The following is a 21392-nucleotide window of genomic DNA, read 5'->3' as shown; positions in this document are numbered from 1 at the left end:
TTATTGTGGCATCTCGACGCCCTGGGACGGCTGAAAGTTGGGGATGCAAGAACACTTCAGTCAGTTTGCATCTCTTCCTGCTCTAAAACACCGTGAAGGGGTTGCACATCCCTGCACATACATTGTGACACACAAGGCCTTGGACAAGGTCTAGCTGGACTAGAAACTAAAGCTACTGCATGATATAGTAGTTTGGTCAAAAATATAAACCATGTGTCGAATGAAATGGCAAGTGAATGACAAAAGCAGCATTTCTGAAATAGATGCAAAGATCAAAACAAATATTCCGTTGGTGCTACAGTGAATGTTGGTACTTTATTTTCTCCACATAACAGTACTAATATTGGCATAGCATGAACTGAGCAACAGGGTTCAGGACTAACATGAATCATTCCATCCATGTAAACACTCAATAAGGGCTTTTCTGATACAGAAAAAATTGCACGAGAACTAGGGATGAGGAGCAACATTTTCAATCCCCCCCGCCAGTCCTGTACAGCGGCCACGTTCCCACACAACCCACAACGCAACATCTAGATCTGGTTCAGAGGTCGTCCGGACCGCGGGCAGTGTCTCGCATTGCGACATGGAACCCGAGACCAGAAATCAATCAACGATCAGCTCTTTCAAATAAAACCATTTATATTTTATTGACTGAAGCAGCTTTCAAATGCTCTTTAAGCTCCGCCTAAAAGAACAAGAGATTGAAATAAAAACAAAAAAACAAAAACAAAATAAAAATTGTGGATTACAGATCAAGTTGTAATGATTTGTATTAAAAGTATAATTTTCCTTATTTAAATCTGAAGCCAACATTGACATTTGACACTTTAAATATCGTCCTGGACACTTACAACATGAGAAAAAAAAAATGCCATAAAAACAAGCTTATGTTATTGGTACATGTCAAATAAAACACTGCTTTAAGAAAAAACGAACAGTAATTGCATTGCATAGCAGAAATTAGCATTAAAACCGAAGAGGAACTGCACTGAGTTCGGTATTGTAGTTTGCATCGCCTCCTCCAGATGCCAGCCCGTTAGGGGTCTACGATGTAGCATAGAGTACCGAGTCGGTTTCAGTAAGTCCTGCCGCCCCCATTGCTCTCTGTAGTCCAGGGGTCTGACGGCAGACTCGCGTCCCCCCCACCGCAGCCCTCTGAGGACAAAATCCAGGTTCTCGAGGTGAGTCTTCTCTGCCGCAACACCTTTGTAGGAAAGTCCTTCCGAGAGACTCTTCATCAGGGAAAAAGTGCCGTCTTGCTACATCAGCTGATCCATGGTTTGATAAATGAACACTTAACAACAACAACAAAATAAAGAAGTGTATGGACCACAAGAATACCACCACAACACCCCAAACGGAACAGGTTTCAGGGGTTTAGGTCGCACACACACGTACTTGTCACACACGCCCTCATTCGCTCCGCTCACACGAACACGCACCGACAGAAAAAATAATGCAACAGAAGAGAACTGTACAAAAAGGATGCACCCCAGGGTCTCAGCGTTCGACATTCCAGCTGGTAAAGCTTTGAAACGAATGTAAACAAGCACCGTTAAGAAAAGGCCTCCGTGTCCTCCGGTCCGGAGTCAGTGCAGCAGTCTCTCCTGGCTGACCCTGTCTCCGCGGAAAAGCACGGCAAAGAAAACTACATTCACAGCCCGGCGCCTCCCACGGTCTCTCCGCCGCCGGAGGGTGAACAAACGCCCCGGCAAGTCCCAGCGGGAGCCAGGGCCGGCGTTCCGCTCCCTGGGGCCCAACCCTGCAGTCAGTTTACAGCGAGGCCCTCCCCTCCGTCTCCAGCCACAGGTACCGGCGGGCTGCGGGCTCAACGCCGCTGGTGCGCGTACACTGGGTACGCCAGCGTGACGTTCAGGGAGTCGTTGTGCTGCACGAGCGACGTGTGCTGGTAGTGCAGGACCAGCTCCTTCAGTGAGGCATACAGGTTGTAGGGCTCCGCAAAACCAAAGCCCGTGGGCGTCTTGTTGATGACGCAGTGTTTCACCTCGCCCTCGACACTGCAAGAGAGCAGGGTCAGCAGGTTAGTATTGGCATTTCTGACTGCCTCCCATCACCCACATTCCTCCTGACACACTGGCGCAAAACTGAGACTACAGAGGTACACTTGCAACCTTTCTGGTACATCTGCTAAATTCTGATATCAGAGCCTGGAAGTCATGGACTAAAGCAGTGGTCCTCAACCCTGGTCTGGGAGGAGTCCCTAATCTGCCCGTTTTTCTCCCAAACAAGCTCTCATTCACTTAATTGAATTCTAAATTGAACTAATTTCCTAAATCAGAGCCTTTTAATAATTTTTAACAGGAGGGGATTTAAGTATAAAATTGTATAAACATATCTTAAGGAACCAACATTTTATCAGTTACATAATTTAAAGATTCAAATGTAATCAACACTTCAATTAAGGGTTCAATTAAGTAATTAAGAGCTTGGTTGGAACAAAAACCAGCAGAGTAGGGGCAGCTCCAGGACCAGGGCTGGGAACCGCTGGACTAAAGAGCAGGAGACACGGGCTCCTCCTGGCTTCCTCACTCTCCTCTAACGAAGGGAAGCACACAAACGCACACACAGGCGCAGGGCCGATACGTACACAACACTACAGGCATAGCACCCTTGCTTGCTGCTGTCCCGGACCAGGAATGTGCCGTCCCGTTTCCCCCGCAGCAACCCTTCCGCCTGAGGCCGGTTGATGTTGCCCAGCTTCCAGGAGCGCTCGTCATGGTGGGGCAGGTCCTCGTCATCCTCCACCATAGAGTATTGGCTGCAGGGAGGAGAGCAAAGAGGTCAGAGGGAAGGACAGACTAAACCCCAACTGAAAACCAAACGAGTCTCCCCGTTTAACACGCAATAGTATTAAGCCAAAAGGGGTTCTTGGTTAATTAGTTAACGAACACTTACTCTTCTGTGTTTTCGTTCTTGATTCCCAGCCACTCGTTCAGCTTCTTCTGCCGCACACCCTTCTGAGTCAGCCACCTGCAGGACACGGGGAGGAGAGGGACAGTTAGCCACTTGGGTCGAGGCTCAGGCTCACAGCCGACAGGCCACGTTCGGTAAGAAAGAGACAGTGTGAGCGCTGGAGTACGTACATCAGGTATTGGTCTCGGGTCTTTCTGAGCTGGATTAGGTCAGGCTTGATGCTGTTCATCCTCTTGTCGATCTCCCTGTAGTCGGCCGCCTGCTTCTTCAGGTCCTCCTCCAGGCGGCGCTTGCTGTCCACAATCTCGCTGATGCGCGACTTCAGCTTCTCGTAGTTCACCATGATCCTGCGGGGCAGAGGGGCGGGCGCGGCATTAGAGCGGGACTCGAGCGGTGCTGATTTTTGGGTTAACATTTTGTCCTACAATCCTCTAACATTCAGACACGTGGTTCCAAACAAAACTGAAAACACCGTGACAAAAAGGGGCAGTAGGTGCCCAAGAACGAATCATCTCCTAAACAGACATTTCTCAAGAGATCAAAAATCAGATGTTTTTTGATTTTAAGTACCTCTGAATTTCCTTCTCATTCCCCTCCCTTCTGAACTTCTCAATGTACTCTTTGCTGTACCTCTCCTGCGTTTGGCACTGCTCTTCGAAAATCTTGATGGTTTCGTTGAAAGCTTCGATGGCGGTCCTTTTCATCTGGATCTCCTATGGAAGGAACACGGTCAAGCGGTCAGAGATGTCCCACAAGGCATAGCACAACAAGAATCATCACACAGGCGGACACACTGTGCTCCGGCCACACGGTCTCAGCTGCCCCCGCACGCAGGCTTCTCCGAGACCGGGGCGTCGATTCCCGTGACTTACTTGCGAGGTCCTCGTGTATTCCTCATAGAGCCGGTCGTATTCCTTGTTTTTCTCCTGGTACTGCAGGTGATACTCATGGAGTTTCTTCCCCACGGCCTCGATGTTGTCCTCTTTCACCACCTGGTCCTGGAGAAAGGCAGAGAAAAAGGATTTACTGGTTGCCCCATAGCCCCACGGCTGGATCTGCTCTCAGGGGACGGCACAGACTGGACAGAAGAGTTTGCGCTCCTTACCTGCTGGTGTTTGGACACGGGGTACAGCAGCTTCACATCGAGTTTGGGATTGTACTGGGCCAGCGACTCGTGGCGGTAGTGGTTTATGAGCTCGACCACGGAGATGAAAGTCAGTGGGTCCGAGAAACCGTACTTCCCGTCTCGGTGGAAGATCTTGATGAGCTTGTTGTTGCCGCCTTTCCTGTAAACAAAGAGCAAAACCACCGTGTGATTGCCTCTCCCCCACAAGGGTACTTGAACACAAAGTCCTTTGCATTCCCGGGCACGAGGATCGTGAAGTACCTCAGCGTGAGGGTGTAGTCGCCGTGCATTTTCGTGGAGGCATCGCGGACCAGGAACGTACCATCTGGCGTGTCTCTCAGCTTCTCATTCACTTCCTCCCTGTAATACAGAAATGCGTCGGTCTACTTCCTCAGCAAGATCAGATCAGGGTTTTCTTCACTCTCCTCTCAATAAGTAACAATCTGAATAGGAAGCTGTTAAACTAAAGCCACTGTAGCAACACACACAAGGGGGCTGAGCTAGAAATAAGGGAGACACGAGACATCAGCCCCCTGCCCTGAAGTACTGACATGTATTTCGATATAAAGGGAAGTGAAGGCCAAGAAAGGAAGGAGGGGAACTTGAGCACTGGGTTGGCATTTTAGTTTATTTTTAAGCCCACACAAATCCCCTACCCGATTTTGTTTATAGCGCCCGCCTGGCTCATTAACAGGCGTGATAAGATTATTCTGCGGAGGTAAGTAACAGCTCCGAACAATCCCCCCACGCCTCGTTCGGGCCCCGGCAAACAGGCTGACACGGCCCTGGCAGGGACCTTTGCTTTTTTTTGTGGAAACCGATTCACTTTCATGGTCCTGCCAATTCGCATTACTCTCCCCCTCGCACTCTCTCTCCGCTACCTTTCCTGTCCTTGAAGCCTTTCCTAATGTGTGGGCCGCCTGCCAGAGCAAACCCGAGAGCAGCTGGGGTCTGGAGCTCCGGCCGGGCAGAGGGACCTAGGGGAAGGAGGCGGTTGGGGCAGAAAGACGCAGCTCGGCTTACCTCGAGATATCTCCCCAGTACCACTCGGCGTCTTGCAGAGACATATTGTTATTCATGCCGTTATTTGCGATTGGAGCAGGCTTCGGTGGTTTTGGAGGCAGTGCTGTTGAGACAAAAGGAGAGAATTCGGTTACCCTTTAGGTGACACACACAATATACCATCTATAATGTATTTCAAGCCCTGAAGATGAAAGAACAGGCTGCCACATTTTAAGGTTCATCTTCGAGGGGATGCATTTAAAACTGGCTGTTCTAGAACCTTCTGTTCTGGCAGCCTTGCAAAGTAACCCTACTTTTCTCATTACCATATAAAGAAAGCCATCTTTCAGCCTTCGCACAGAAGCGAACCTCTGCAGCAGTTGCAAAGAGACCCCCCCGCCACCCCCCCCCCAACTCGTTTCCACTTGATTAAATCAGGTTGAAAGAATGTCACTGCTCCCCAACAGGGAGACGGCTGTAAAATAAGTCCGAGACGCAGCGTTTCATTGAGAAGGGGGTCTGCAGGCTCCCGCATCCCGGGCGCGATGGGGACACAAATCATTCCTCCGAGGAAGACATCTACCGCCCAATTAAGACCAAGTGCTTTATCTCGCCACGTCGTTCCAGATGAAACCCAAAGGCTCAAGGAGGCCGGTCTGAACCACAACCTGACAATCCTTCGGTGCCAAAACAGACACGGCACTGTTTCTGAAACTACAGTGCTTGCCAGGAAATTAGTGAAAAACTCAGTGTAAGCTACAGAAGTATATAATATTTCATTAGAACAAGCGATTTTAATTCCTTTCAGCAGCATACCTACTCAAAATTCATTCATGCATCTTTTCATACATGACATTTACCTACAGGCATGCAGCCCCTACAAACACGCACAGCTATTTTTAAACCTGTGATCTGCCCTCCTTTCTCCCCTAGGCTCGTTCTACATCATTACAAAGAGACAGTGGTGCAGTGTAGCCGGCAGGGACAAGAAACACCACAACCAGGCTTAAATAGACAACTCTGGTCAAATCAGAAGCATTTATAAACACATGCAATCATTCATGGGCTGCACCTTACACACCTAAACACAAAAACACAAGACTTCTACTCAAAGCAATGGCATATAACCAGCAGAGCATTAATGCATAACCAGAGCAATAAAGTTCACACACAGACGTGCACAGCTAATAATTTTAGACACTGCCTGGGATTGCAGGAGGAACAAAAGACTCGACAATAAAAGCCTTCCTGAGAAGAGCGACTGCAGTGTTACCTGGGGGATCCATCTCTATGTAAAACAAAAGCTCGGTCCCAAAGCTCAGTTCGGATCTGGGAAATTCGATTTCCAAATCTTCCATATTCCACACTGTGTTGTACATCGGAGCGAGGGCTTCTCACCGGTCAGGTACAATAAGGAGAAAAGGACCGTGGTTTCTTTGTAATGGTGTCTTGGAATTCATTTTAAAAGCTACCGAGGACTGCGCTGTAATCTATTGCATCACGTACCTCAGCCAATGGCACCGGAGGATTGTCACCAGACCCCTCCCGCTTCACTGCCTGCTGCATCTTTCATCTCCCCCGAACAATGATGTCATTTCAAAAGCACACGGCTTCTCTCTCTCCTCCTCCTCCTCTAAGTGCCTTATGTAAAACCGCATGCAAAGCAGAGCACCGCCAGCAAGACTACAATTAAAAATATATATATCACAATGACTCTCCAGTATCCGAGCACGAGAACCTGCCTCGATGCAAAAATAATTGCAGCCAGGCAACCTCTCTTTCTCTCTCTCCCTCCCCCTCTCTCTGCACACTCGCTCTGGCTTGGTTTTCCCTCTCTCCCTCCCTCCCTCCCTCCCTCCCTCTCTGTGCCTGTGACTGCATGCTGGTTTCGTCCGTCCCACTGCTGGCATTCGGACAAAAGCCGGTCTGCTGCAGCACGTAGCTCTACGCTTAATGCAGAGCCGGGTCAGTGCCGGGCCTGACCAGACTGTCATTCGTGTGCGAGATGGCTATCCAGGCAGCAGAGCCAAAAGTAAAGTACAGGAACAGCTCCTATGGGATTTAAAAACTATTATAGTGTGTGTATGTGGGACTGCTTTTGCTCCTTTTACTGAAATGGCATCACCAGGTACAAAACTGTGGATTACTTTCTAGAGCATGATCATTTCTAAATGCCATGAGGATATATCTGCGAAACACAGTAAGCTTTAAAACTAGCTGGATGATAAACTCTGCTTCAATAACATGCTGAATAAAATGTGTTCAATAGAAGAGACCTATTGTGTGCATTTCATAATCCACACAATTACACACTTTAAAAATCAGATGCTGTATACCCTGAATCCCAGAATAATTAGTTCTGGATCAAAATGCACCAAAAACCAACAGCAAGACTGAGAAAGTGGTTTTCATTTGAAAAAGCAAACAACCCACACTATAAAATCTACTGAGATAAACTAGCTCTTCTGGATCCAATCCATTTCACCAACAGGAACCTTCATGGCAAAGAACTGGCTGCACAAAACCCCAACACTGCTGTCATTTCAACTTTCTTACAAGTCATAAATCCAGCTCTGAGAACACGCATGTACCGTGTAGACATGCTCACAATTACAGACTGTAAGGTATTCAGAATAAATGGCCACACTCAGCAAATCCACCCCGACATAACAAGGTAGGTCAAGAATTTAAATCCCTTGAGGGGTTTTTGTAAAAGCCGATTCCCAGACGGCTCTGCTGGTAGGATCCCTGACAGAAACCAGTCGAACACGCTCCCTGCCGGGGCCGCCTGCCACGGCAAACACGACAACGGTCCAGAAACTGTGCCTCTTTTCTGCACAACCAATGAAGGTAAAACGCACAAAAGTTTTAGTATAAAAATGATCCCCATAAACAGACTTGTATACTTACACTGCAAGTTATGCATCTTCCAAGATGCCTTTAGAAGTTTCAAAACTTTTTTCCCCCCCCAACAACCCCTGAACAGTTTTCTTTTCCCCCCTTATTTAAAAAAAAAAAAAAAAAAAAAAAAAAAAAAGCCACAATATTCCACAAAATTAGCCGTGTGGTAAATCCATTCGCCTGCCCGGGGGTTCTGGAGAGACGTGGCAGGAGGTGAGCAGGTTCTGCACTTCTTAAAAGGTAACCAAAGTGCTTCTAATTAAAACGGCGTAATCCAGCAAGGATGGCAGGTGCTACGTGCAGAAGACTGCGGTTCGGCCTCTCGGGTCGACGCTATAAACCCCGAGGTCTGGACGTTTCCAGAGGCTGCTCTGCGAGTTAATGATTACTGGTGTGAACCTGGTGTCAGCCCCGGGTGCGCACAGAAAAGCTTGCACGTCTCGACTGTTGATAGAGATCTCTGTCTTATGATTAACTCGCACAGGTTCAAATATTTGCTGAGCCGGGGATTTTTTTTTTTTTTTTAGGTGGTGGGGGGGGAGGAGGTGGGCGGTGGCAAAAGGGGGAGGGAGTCAAAGTCTGTTAAAGTGAAAGCTGTCATCGGCTAACAAGTGTGCACCGGAGCCGGCGCTCGGATCCCCAGCACTGCAACGTGAGAGGGGGCCATTGTAGGGGCCTTAAAATAGCTCCTGTGGCAGGAGTCCGGTGTGTACACGTGTATCAGACACAGACAGACGCAGACAGAGACGCACTATAAATATGAAAATGTGGGCGGTCTCAAAGTTCAATGGATCCAGCCGGCGCACAGGAAAGCGCATGGCCAGTTCAGCTGAAAACTGAATCAAAGCATGGCTTGTCAATGGCTTTGCCTCTCCAAGGGGCCAAACCCCCTAATGAGCAACTCTATTCCCCGCAGCCCCCCAGATCACAGTACAGGTGCGAATCACCGACAGCTGAGTGTAGTTACTGCCAGAAGTGCTATACATAGTCCTAACGGGTAATAAAACGTTGAAACCCCACAGACAGGGGGCCCCCAAGCCCCAGTCGATCGAATTTAGCATTGTGGCTGCAACGGAGAAAGACTCTACAGCTCAGTTTCATTAACGCAGTTTTGCTTTGTGTCACGGGAAGTACCCGCACAGCACGGTGATCACCACACACACACACAGAATTAGCTCTGCTTTAAGACCGCTTTTGTTTTACTTTAAGTCTTTGGTTGTAAAGGCGATAATTAAATGCACTGTAGGCAGAGTGGCATTCATGAATAAGAAATGCTTTGCTAGTTTCCTAAACCAATCTTCCCCATGATAAACTTTAATATTCAGTTTCTAAAGAAATAAAGTTGGTATCCAATACATTTACCATCCATCCCTCTCTGCATGAGAACTCGACAGACACAAGGGTCTAAAAGGAACTAGATTGAGATTAATAGGAACAAAAAACATCTAAATTAGTAAACGGGCCGTTTCAGTTTAATCTTCTGCAGGAAACTCAAACCACACTTTTCAGGCTTCCTATGCAACTGAACAGGAGCTCGGTTTCCTGGCAACAAAGCTGTGAGATATAACCCCCCACCCCCCCCCCAACGCCCCCGCTTCTGAATAAACCAGCAGTCAAATCAAAACATTAGAAGTTGGTCCCTGAATCTTGCAAAGGTATTTCTAATAGAATTGAAATAAAAGAACAACTAGGCCAAAAGTGGACAACTTCAGTGCGAGAAACTCTGATCAAAACCAGCCTTAAAACACAACCTGTACACAACACATGCCCTTCAGTGTTTATAGTCGATTGCAGCCACAACTGCATGCATTTTCACGGCATCAGTCCGCCTCTCCAAACTCCGATTTGTGCATTGGGACGTTTTGGGCATTACAGGCAACACACCGCCCCCTACCCCAGCTCTCCAGACTCTTATTACACCTCAGACAACAGCTATCCAAGAACCACTAAACAAACCAACCACAAATAAAAGGCAAATGACAAACTCGCTCCCAACCCCCCCCCCCCCATGTGAATTACAATCCCCGATAGCGTGAACCTACCTGGGGCAGCCTGGCTGTCATTCCATTCGCTGATGACGAAGACCTCAATGATCCGGATGTGGTATTCTGGGTTCGAATCGCAGCTGTGAAGCAACATTCAACAGCATTTAAAATAAGTCATGGAGGGGTTAAATAAATTAGAATAAAGGAAGTTTAGCTCGCAGATAAAGAATTGGTTAGCTGCAATGATAAAAGTGCAGGGGGTCACTGGTGTGTGGACGTACCTGGCCGCCTGGTGTCTGAAGAGCAGAGGGCTGAAGATCTCGCCCAGGGCCCGGGCACTCAGCAGGTTTTTGCCTGTGTTTTGAGAGACTCTGCAGAAATGCTTGATCAGGTAGTGGAGCGTGAGCCAGTACTGGTGAGGGACGTTGGGTGAGCGGACGATCCTCCTCAGCAGCTGCCCACACTCATCCGGGTTCGGCACCTCTGCACACACACACAGACACACAACGGTCACTTGCCAATGCCACCTCGGGTCTCTGGTCGCACTAAGTACCAATAAAATGTGCACAAGCAAAACAGTGAGGCGCTTCGGCCTGCAGACGGTCAGACAAGCTCGAATGGCCTGCAGAGTCCCCGGTGCTAGAGAACTGCCTGCAAGCAGCAGATGGAAAATGGGTGAAACCACAGGATGTGCACGAGGTGGCTGTCGAGGTCTGAGCTCTGCAGATGATTGGAGAAGCTGCGCTGGTGGCGAGGTCTCCAGCAGCCCCACAGCTTTCTCTTTTTTTTTTTTTTTTTTTTTTTGCAAAATCGACCACAGTTTCCGGTTTCAGGTCCATGTGACCGACTGACGAGTCTGTGCCTTTGCATGAACTGTCTGTTCATAACGTGCACCGAACTATAAACCACGACTGCGTTGGGGTGCAGTTTCTTCAGGACGTCAAGTACATTTTCATAATGCAGATAAGGTTTAACTTCAGGTACCATCAGAGATATTGCTCTATCGCTCACAAAAGTGAAATCTGCACAATGGCCTAAGGAGGAAATGATCTAACCAGTAGCTCAGTGGGCACGCAGAGAGCTTATCAATAGTGAGGATTCACTAGCACTGCGCTTTTGAGAAGCGGAACCTGACCCGTTTCAATGCGAAATTGTGTACAGATAATGCGTTACGGGCACATTTATAGAGAAAAATAAAAATTGTGAGGTCATCCAGATAAACATTCTACACAGTGAAGGTTGTTAAAACCTAATGACATCTGGAATGCAAGACTTCCTGCCCTTTAATTACGGAATTGAATGATTTAATTCAGTGCTATGTAATAATAAAAAGTACTTCAAAGGGCCTGTACTGGCAATTCTCGGTGCTGTAAGTTCACACTGCCTTGGCCGTGCTCACAATACAGCCTTGTGCTTCTCGCCGGTAGGCAACAAAACTTCCGCAATAAGGAGTCCGGCACCTCTGAGCGTGAGAGAAGCCAGCCCCCTTATAACAACACCGCCCTGGCTGTGTCAACACCGCTGCTCTCTCCGCCCGAGAAGGAACAGACGGGACTGCACGCCCCTCCAAGCCAGGCATGTTTATACGAGCGCTCTCTTTCTCCAAACGCGGTATTCATACCACATGCATTCTCACCTTGAGCTACATGAACCAGCTCCCCATAAACCCCAGAGGGGATGACAGGGTGGGGGAGGTCCTGCAGGTACTTTTTCAAGGCCTCGGACAGGGTCTGGAGGTCAAACTGGTCCAAGTCCTGTGAAGTAGTATCTAAGAGAAGGGGACATAAACAGATGCAATGATTAAATAAACCCCTGTATTGATGCGACAGCCGCAGAGCCGTTTTTAAGCAAGTTACTCCCAAATGCTCCTAAAATGATTAATGAGGGTTTGGAAATACTGCTGCACTTGGGCTGAACCCCTGGTCACAGCCAATATAAGTTACTATTATTACTACCATTACCCTTCATTAAAAACACTCAAATATATTTCACATTTCAGTGGGAATTGAACCGCCAGGGCACTATGAGGCGGAAAGGCACTACATTGACAGAAACCCCCAGAAGAGGTCTGCAATCTGCACGTATTAGTGAGAAAGCAAAACACTTGTAGCCACTTCTGTTTTGGGCAACACACTACAGACAGCAGTCAGCCGAGACACGACCCCAGACAATGGCACAGCAAGAGACAAATATTGACATGAAAATAACACGCGTGTCATATGGTGTCATGTAAACAAGGAGTAGCACGATTGTTACTAATCACACCCCGGCACATGACCCATGCTCTGGTTCACCTTCACTGGAAAAGAGTTATGGAAGGAAACCAAAGGGCTCTTTTAAATAGTGACAAAGTGCTTGAGACATTAGCAGTTCAAGTACACAGCGTTGCGCTTTTCATAAAGCTCAAAGTAGCAGAGGTGAAAAATTGTGTGAAGTTAACAAGTAAACTTTCGCCAATTAAGCTATAAAAGGCCTGTTATAAAATGGGTCCCAAAGACAAAGGACTAGCAGTACAACATGGCGCCATCTAGTGGGAATAACTGCCTTTTTCTTTTAAGGACTAGAGCTCAAGTTGCCACTTCATTATTGAATCAAGGAACTATGCAGAAAGACAAGGCCCTCAAAGCAGCACAGCAAGTGAGCGAGGAAAATGCAAGATAAAAGACAAGCATAAAGAATGAGACGCTGGGGGGGACACTTACCACTTTCTAAATACTGCCGGATGTCGTGTCCACTAGTCGATGCAAAACTTCTGTACAGGGTGGGACAGTCCAGACCTGTATAATGAAACGTTTGAGAAAAGGCAACATTATTCCAGTATCACAAAATACAGGGTCACACAACCATTTAGGATAATACTATTGAGGTTCGGCCTACTACGTCCAGTCGTAAAATAGTATATCATATACACACATGTGCACACTTAAAGTGCTTAATATGCCGAGAAAGACCCATCAAGGAAAAACTCCTAAACTTCCCTGTCCCCGGGCTATCTTTCCCGCAGGCCCATGCTTCTTACCTTTTCTTTCAATGGCCTCCACCAGTTTCACCAGGATGGGGGGGGCGGTCTCTGATGCAAAGAACTGTTCTGTCAAGTCCAGCAAGGATGAACCTCCTACAAAGAGAGGAGAGAACATGCGCGTTACAGATGAGCCTTGAAGGAGCCAGGCTCACGGAACAACGCGATCAATTAATATTGAATACGAAAAGCAAACTTGTCTCGACAGCAGCTGCTAGCCTCAGGGTCAGGAGGAGCCAGAGAGCTGTCGAGCCAGTGCTTCAAGGATTAGGCCACTAGAGCCAGGAGCTCGTTCCGGGTGTTACGGACTACAAATGAAGTAAAATGTAACATGCATACGTTTCAGAACGGGCGGCGGAAGCCTCTTTAATCTTAAACCCGAAGCAGTCACACGCAGGGAATAAAACTCACGCGTTCCTTCTTTAGATGGCTCGAATCGATTTTGCATGCTTACTCTGTGCACTGTGAGGAGGAGAATGTTTTTCTTTTCCTTGGGCTTTATTGATAGAAACCGGGCATCCGTTTAATAAAATAAAATAAAAAATTGATTCTTGATGTGTGAAAACAGCCAAAGACATGGCGGCTGCCAGCCCCCAGATCCGAGAGCCGGCGCAGGTGCGCTCACCGCAGATTCAGGCCTGGCCCGGGCTCTGTTTTGATTAGGGACAGGAATTTAGCTGGAACCTGCCTCAAAGGAGAAACAGTGCTTGAAGTGTCGATGCTATGAATGGCCTCCCTGTTTGGGAGCAGCAAGCGCTCTGGTCCTCGGGCTGTATTCAGACGAGCTTGGAAAGAAAAGCTACATTGACAGCTTCCCTTCTTGGTATTACTTTAAAACAGGTTTATTTTCAGAGTGTGTGTGTGTGGACAGCAACATTAATTTCACTTCCTGTTCAAAAACGTTAGTCCAACAGGTCCTAAATGGGCCCATTTTGTTGTCTGTCCCCATCCTTATTCTCCCAGAGTTCACACACGTTTTTAAAATGTACGTTGCTTTAGTAAACTTTCACGATATCCCATCCAAACAGCCGTGCACATGGACTGAGCTGCAGCCATTTTTTGGAAGAAATAAAAAAGTACAAGAATCAAGAACGCTACAAAGTAGACCATTGCGCCCTCTGGCAGCCGTTATAAGCACTGCATCTCCGATGCTTTAATAAAAAATTCAAGATACTTCAGATTGTCTGGAATGATCTGAAATGCTATTGTAAACAAACAAAAAGTAACAAAAGTAAAATAATCACTTTAAAATCTATCCTGAAATGCGAATGCACGGAGCAGTGGCGCAATAAAGAGTAGCGGGCAGGTTCGCAAATTGTGCTGGAGGTTTAGGCTTTCACACAGCAGGAGAAATCCTACACTGCTGTCACTCTGCCAGGACACGGATGACTTCTGAGAACCAGAACTCAGAACTTGGAAGGCTCTCCAAAATCTCAATTTCCTGCCATTTTACTTTTATGGGTCAAAAAAAAAAAAAAAAAAAAAAAACCTTAAATTTAAAATAAATACCCGACACGAGAATGAGATGGCTTATTCATAAAGCGTCAGACTATTAAACAACTGACACGGAGCTGTAACAGCTGGAGGGACTTCTGATTTTGGATCACATCTGTGCAAACACACGGGAGAAAGCCTCTATCTGGTTACACCTAACTGGCATACGAGTTCTTTATATTAAATCAACTCAAACAGCTAGGACTGCTCACAATTTTAGGCCCTCAGTTACTTGTTCTTCACACTATGCGAATAAAAATGTTTAGTTGAAGTTGTGTATACATTATATAACCTGCGATACTACAATCAACAGCCTCGACACATAACTGGACTGTTAAAACCCAAAGCACAATCTGGTACAAAATCAACCCCATGCATATTGATACCAGGGGCCAGACACACTGCACAACTGTACAGTTGGTGCTCATTTTTGACACAGCCGACTCCTTTACAGGTTGTGACGAGGATACGCTTCCCAAACACTTAGTTCTGCTGCAGAAAAATGTTTTTCATCCACTGGCGAACGGAAAGGTTTGCTCCACAGATCTCTACACAAGCCAGTTTTGCATAACTCGTGTAAGTCACTACCTGCTCTTTACATACCTTCCGTAAAGCAAATATTTTCATAATGGTGTCGATGGAAACATTTTACAGTCGCATTTAGATAAGTCAGGTGTTAAGTATTAGCCGGTGAGTGCCGGTAATTTACTTATTAAACTGGTACTGTAGCATGAGGGGGTGGGAGTGAAATCCTACAGACAGAGAATCAATCAGCTTATTCCCTTGTAAGCTACCTAGCCTTGAACACCTACATCTATTGATGGACTGACTGATGAAAGAGCAAAAGCTTTGGCTCAAAGTTCCCAGGCAGCCCCTGCACACCAATGGCCTCCACCGCTATGGTACATCTGCAAGCATCCGTGGAGGCGACAGGCACAACTCTCGGGGGAAATCCATCAGGAGGAAAAGGTGATCTACAAAATCACAGCTCACATTCGTCCCATTTTCCTGCGACACGTCAAATATAGAAGGACCTTGGGCAGGGAGGATCGGGGGGGTGGGGTTTCACATCACAACCGCAAATCATTTCTTTCCACACGGGTGACAAGAGGCACTGCGAGATTGGGTTGCTTCTTGGTACGGTAAGGCCACTCGATCCGTCTGGCAGCAGCACCGGGTAGATTAGGTGACGCGCCGCAAATGACAGTAATGTTCAGGGCTATCCGGTAACTATTTCTACGAAATCCAGTGTACCCCACAGCAGATCAGATACACAAAGCGTATCAGTGGTCTCACTTGGGCCCTACCTTAGGAACGGCGGGCAACTATTAATCCTTAATAGCAAAGATCGGGACTCCAAACGGTGCTCAGGGGAGTGCAGGTGTTGCTAGACGTGTCTCACTCCAGACATGACACAGCAGGCACACAGGAGCTTAGCCTGAGCAATACGAGAGACATTACAGATCTTTTCATTAGAAAGTCAAACTCAAATACACGCATCACCCCTCTGACCCAGCCTGTGTGTTTGGGAACGTCCCGTCAGATTGTGCGCCGTGCTGATGAATGTGCTGCGTCTGCAACTGCAACGACAAACTCCCCACACTGTCTGCAGGACTGAAGGGCATGTTGTAATACAGTACAATATTCAGTGACATTTTCCTGAAACACACTTTGGTGAACTCTGGATTCAAAGAAACTCTGAAACTGAACCATTTACGAGATCATTGAAATTAGTGAAACATAAATAACCGTTTATAATGTAGGTTTGGTCAGTAACCACGTGCCTTAAGCTCTCATTGTGCATCAGGATAAATTGAGATGCTATATAGAACATACTTTAGTGAACACCACTGTATAACTTTTTAATCTGTTTCAATCTTTGTTTAGTATAAATGACTAGACATTACGCATCTTGCATCTGAAAACACACAACTCATGGTGAGTACCATCAACAAACTACCTCATCAATATGCCGATTTGTCAATATTACACACAATGACTACGCAGGATAAAGCCACTAGATAGGACTGCTTTAGACCTGAACAGAACCACATCTTCTCAGCTAAACACACAGATGGTTTTATAGCAAATGTCTCCGAGACGCGTGTTGTACTGACAAAAAAAGCTGCATCTGCCGTACCTGAACAACTGCAACACTAAAAAAAAAACTTGACAAAAGATTGAAGCTTTCTAAATCAACATTACCTTGTTTTAAAGAGGTCTTTTCTGCAGATTGACGAAACGCTGAATACAAATTCTGAGTTTCAAAAGCTTCCTCGCCGGTGGGATAACGCCTGTAGAAACGGTCTGTGAAAACCTCAGAGTGGCCTTCGATGGACAGCATCTCTGTGGAACCGTCTTGCTCCTTTTCTTAAACTAGGAGACCACACAGGCATCGGCATTCATCACGAATCCTTCAATTAAAGATTATACGTGTCACGCATAGGCTCGCGTATCTAGGGCTCAGTTCAAGCCTGAGCTTTTGAGTTCACATTACAAATTTAGACGGCTCTCCCGTGGGTCTATTTTTACCAAAGCAGCAGTATCGCCCAATCGAAGCGCTCCACCCCCGACCTGCCTGCCAATCGCTGGGCTCAGTTTCCTTGGCAACTCAGAGGAATTGGGCAACGGAGGCGAGAGAGAGAAGGCATGCACCTCCACATTCGCCAGCTTTCTGCACACCAGGCCAATATAGCAACAAGTGGCAAGGTGAGGATGGGAGACAGCTGCCGTGGAAAAGTCTGAAGTACAGACGGTACATTTGAGTGTCCAGCTGCTCACACACACGCATATATACACACACACATACTCTCCTGCTGGGCTGAGGACAAAGTTGAAAATCCCCCCCGTACCACTGCAGAATCAATGCCCATTTCAGAAAAAGTGAACAACTTTGCAAGGGTGCTATATAACTGACATCTCACAATAGGAAATGTACAAACTGGCCTACAAAAAAAACAAAACAAACCAAAAAAACCCTGTACATTGCGAAATGCTTAAAACTTTTGAGACTTATCCAACCTATCAAAATGCCTTCAGGCAGAATGTGTTTTTTAAAGGGTCAATGCATTGTAATGAATTCAGAATGTGTTCCAGAAGATTGAACCACAGTCTGGGAAATAAATATATAATTTTCAGCACGACTGCAAATTCCTGTTGGCTGTAATAAGCAAAACTAAAAACCCTTTTGCAAGTTGTTATGCATCACTTCTTACCAATGCATTCAGTGAGAAAATGCTGCAGAGAAAGCCATCTGCACTGCTTGGAACCTCTGACCTGCAATAAGTCAATTAAAATAAAAAGGGGGGATGAATTAAACAATCCAGGGTGAAACTGTGCAGAGGCAGAGAATGTGTCGTTGCAAATAATGGCCCGTTTATCCTACCATTAACAACAAGCTGGTGCATACCTGCACAAGCGTTTGTCATCTACTGCTTTGGACATCTTTGCAACAGCAAAACTAAGAGCAGAAAGTGGGTGGGGAAATCCTTTTCAGGCCAATAAAACAATGCCTCCCTCTACAGGAGCAATGATGCACTGCAGCAACAATTAGTCAATAGCCCCCAAGACCCCAGAGAGGAGAGAGGCAGGAATTTTATTTCTGTAACTTCACACAATGAAAAGCATTGAGGTAAAAAACATCTAAACAAATAGAATTTTGTTCAGAATCAATACAACAAAAACATGTTTAATGTCAAATAGTGCTACACGTCAGCGATGGACTGTTTTACAGTAAGGAAAGGCTGTCGCAGCTGCAACAGAGAACTAAACTGTCCAAACAAGGACAGTTATTTTTCCCCTAAACCAACCACTTCTATTTTTATCTTGCAAGTGTTCGGTGTAAAATTAGTCATACGTACAGATAAGCAAGGCAGAATAAATTACTGGCACAGTAACTTGCAAGAAGAAACGGACCTAAAACAAAAGGATCACACTGTTTAGTTTTTCATCCTGTTTAAGGCCGGGATCCCCAGTTTAAAGTTGTGAAGATTCATTTCGGACCGAGGCTTCCAATTTCCAGTATATAAACGCGTAATACTGGCCAAATTACTTCCACAACCAGCACTGAAGGAAAAGATGCAAGACTCCAGGCCAGGTCAAGATCGACTCATTTCACTAATTCGGGTAACTCAGAAACGAAGCACGCAAACAACACTGGCTTTGAGCGGACGGTGAAAGCCCGTGTTTCGATGAAGCGGCGCACATAGCGTAAGCAATACTGTACACAAGAGCTCCGAGTGCAGGAAAGCACGGCACGCTATACAATTAAAGATTATAGCTAAGCCTTTGGAAATTAAGCCAGCTGACCACATGATCGAGTCACACCGCGGAATGAAAGGGACTGTTCTTAAAGATATTCTGAGAAAGCCTCGAACAAAAGAATGATAATCTAGCGCAGCTTAACCAACTCGTTAAAATCTTTCTAAAACAAACTCCGGAGCGATTATGGCAAAGCCCGTATTCCGGCTCTATCCGGCGCCATTGCCGACATCAGCAGATCCCAAGGAAAAGCCCACGGCAGGTGCTCCAGAAATTAAATCTATTCCTTGGTTGGTATAATCGCGAGGTTCAGAAATTCAGGAGTAAAATAAAGCCGGAAAGTTACTCGACTGGAGGACGGGTTTTACAGGTTCTCAACATAATCAACACTTAATTTGCGCTCATTTAAGACAAGGTACTGTATTAAGGCTCCGAGTTCGGACTCCTTTTGCAGGACAGTGAACTAACCAAGATGTACCGCCTCCTCTCCTGTCCCTGGGAGACAAAGACCAAAGCAGAGAAGTGGGAACCATTACGGGTGGCAGAATTACAGCATCTGAATACAACCATCGAGCACAGAAAAGGTTATGAAAGCCTCGGATCAAAGCCAAAAACTGAAAGAGGAATTGAATCTGCTCATATACACACGTGTGAAGTCACATCAGACCATGAATCTCAAGCGAATCAGAAAATTAAAACCACTTATTTGAAAGTGCATGAGTCGCAGGGATTTTTCGTCCCGACGCACTGGGACCGCTTTCCTCGAACGCGCTCCCAATCCAGTCAGCAGACATGCTTAGCCTCGAATAGGAAGATTTGGGCTGCAGTCTCTGGAGGGGCTCAAGTAATGAAACACATGTGCAGCTCTCACGCACACCCAGCCCCATAAAACAGCAGATTCCAGGAAAGACCAGCACTGCCAACATTTCTCTCTCTCGCTTTTTTTTTTTTTTTTTTTTTTTTAATTTTCTTCTGGCTACATTTTGGATTTTCTGTTCTCATCCCCCTCCTCCACGAAGAGACGTCTGTTTCTCTTGAGATCACGAGGCGGTTGGCTCCACTCCTTTACCGCACACTTTAGTGCACCACGACTCCAGACAGGAGGTTCTGAGAAGAGGTGACCCCGGGGATATTAATACGTCACAGCAAGAATGAAATCTGGGTAGCACTTAAACACGTGAACTGCAACCTTTGAGGGGTAAAAGGAAAAACTTTAATGAAGGGAGTTACACATAAGCTCTGACGGAGGCACATCTAGCATCTGAAAATCTGATCCTTCTGTTGAAACAGGCGATACCTAACAAAATGCGACTGATTTAGTGAACGAGGAACCTGGCACTTCCCAAATCTACTGTAAGTGACATTATTTCAGTGACAGATCGGCAGTGAAAGCTGGCCGTTACACAGGAAAGAAATGGCATGTGGCGCAATGGGTGTAAAACTAGAGTAATTGCTCTTACCGGTTAACAGGATGACGGCAGCAGCTTTCCGGCTTCACAGAGCTGCGCTAAAGACGGTTTCTGGGAATGCGTTGATACTAGAAAGGCTAATAATCCCTTAGGTGTTGAACTGATTGACTGAAGGGGTCTTCCATTAAACACTTATTGCTAAAACCACAGGCATGGGGAAGTTCCCAGCATGCAACTGGCATTCATAAACGGGGCACACAGCCAGAGGATGCAAGTTGCTCTGTGCTTTTTGCAGCTTAACCTAAATGCACAGGGTAACACTTTTCTAGGTTTTTTCCAGGCAGGTAGTCATCTTACAACACAGCGCTCCAATAAAAATGCATGCTTGAGAAAGAGGTGGAGGGAACCCAGTCTGTGCTCAGTGGTGCCTCCTGTGGCCAGTCAGGGTCCACTCAGGAACAAATGTTGAGAAGCTCTGAACTCTGCAGGTGGAAAAGAACGAACGCAAGCTCAAATTCAAAACAAGACGAGCCCTGGCCGCGAAAAATGCCACCAACTGCTGTCAGCACGTGGACCTGTTATGCAAGTAACTGCCTAGATAGCATCTGTGCCGAAAAGACTGAAGGAATACGCACAGCACTTGAAACTCCGCCCCCCCACCTAGACACTTCCAAATGAACACATCACAAAACGAGCAAAGGAATTAATTGTACAGTAGTGCAGCGTTCGGTTTACAGCACAGACACTGATCAGAGCATCAGCTGAGCCAGAAGACGGACCAAGACGCACTTCAGCAAATTGAGCCATTTTATATCATTATTTTAGCTTAATTTTACCGTCTACTTACATTTCAGCTTAATTCAATAAACTGCCAACAAACTAGGATGGAGGATGAGCCCAAATCGTACGAATACGCACTGTTTAACCTCCAGGGTGCAGAAGCTGAATGCTACCTATTAGCTGGTGGGAAGTGTGGGAAATTAGGAAGTTGCGGAGGTGAAAGTAATTTAACACCACAGTTAACAGCAACACACTCTGAAATGTCAACCATTAGTTATGTCACTGCCCGAGCTCCTATATATACACACACGCGCACAATTAACCTACTCAAGGGTCGACTAAACCACAATTATTCTTGGCTACTAATATTATGTACATTTCAAACATACATTATTATATACAAAGTTACATTACCCCCAATTCCAAAAACCCCTATAAACTCTTAAAAAAAAAAAAAAAAAAAAAAAAAAAACACACCA

General features: G+C 46.3%; 1 protein-coding gene across 3 annotated transcripts in view; it reads right to left on the bottom strand.

The window, feature by feature from the left end:
• Positions 1 to 296: 296 nt before the first annotated feature.
• The window catches only part of pik3r1 (phosphoinositide-3-kinase, regulatory subunit 1 (alpha)), a 32691-nt gene continuing 11595 nt past the window's right edge, over positions 297 to 21392 (bottom strand). The window contains exons 1-15 of one of the 3 annotated variants that reach the window (XM_066711574.1): positions 16670 to 16874; positions 12971 to 13066; positions 12654 to 12728; positions 11588 to 11719; positions 10233 to 10434; positions 10009 to 10091; positions 5087 to 5189; positions 4325 to 4423; positions 4043 to 4223; positions 3810 to 3935; positions 3508 to 3650; positions 3108 to 3284; positions 2920 to 2994; positions 2612 to 2782; positions 297 to 2021 (exon numbers count right to left, since the gene is read on the bottom strand). In XM_066711574.1, the coding sequence (XP_066567671.1) occupies positions 1832 to 2021; positions 2612 to 2782; positions 2920 to 2994; positions 3108 to 3284; positions 3508 to 3650; positions 3810 to 3935; positions 4043 to 4223; positions 4325 to 4423; positions 5087 to 5189; positions 10009 to 10091; positions 10233 to 10434; positions 11588 to 11719; positions 12654 to 12728; positions 12971 to 13066; positions 16670 to 16808 (1992 nt within the window). In that variant the 5' untranslated portion in view covers positions 16809 to 16874 and the 3' untranslated portion in view covers positions 297 to 1831. Of the gene's footprint in view, positions 2022 to 2611; positions 2783 to 2919; positions 2995 to 3107; positions 3285 to 3507; positions 3651 to 3809; positions 3936 to 4042; positions 4224 to 4324; positions 4424 to 5086; positions 5190 to 10008; positions 10092 to 10232; positions 10435 to 11587; positions 11720 to 12653; positions 12729 to 12970; positions 13067 to 16669; positions 16875 to 21392 lie in introns of those variants that run through there. The other 2 variants (XM_066711572.1, XM_066711571.1) reach the window with 2 other exon arrangements.

This window comes from Amia ocellicauda, chromosome 8, assembly GCF_036373705.1.
Source record: "Amia ocellicauda isolate fAmiCal2 chromosome 8, fAmiCal2.hap1, whole genome shotgun sequence".
Taxonomy (NCBI): Eukaryota; Metazoa; Chordata; class Actinopteri; order Amiiformes; family Amiidae; genus Amia; species Amia ocellicauda.
This window is presented reverse-complemented; position numbering and strand designations above follow the sequence as displayed.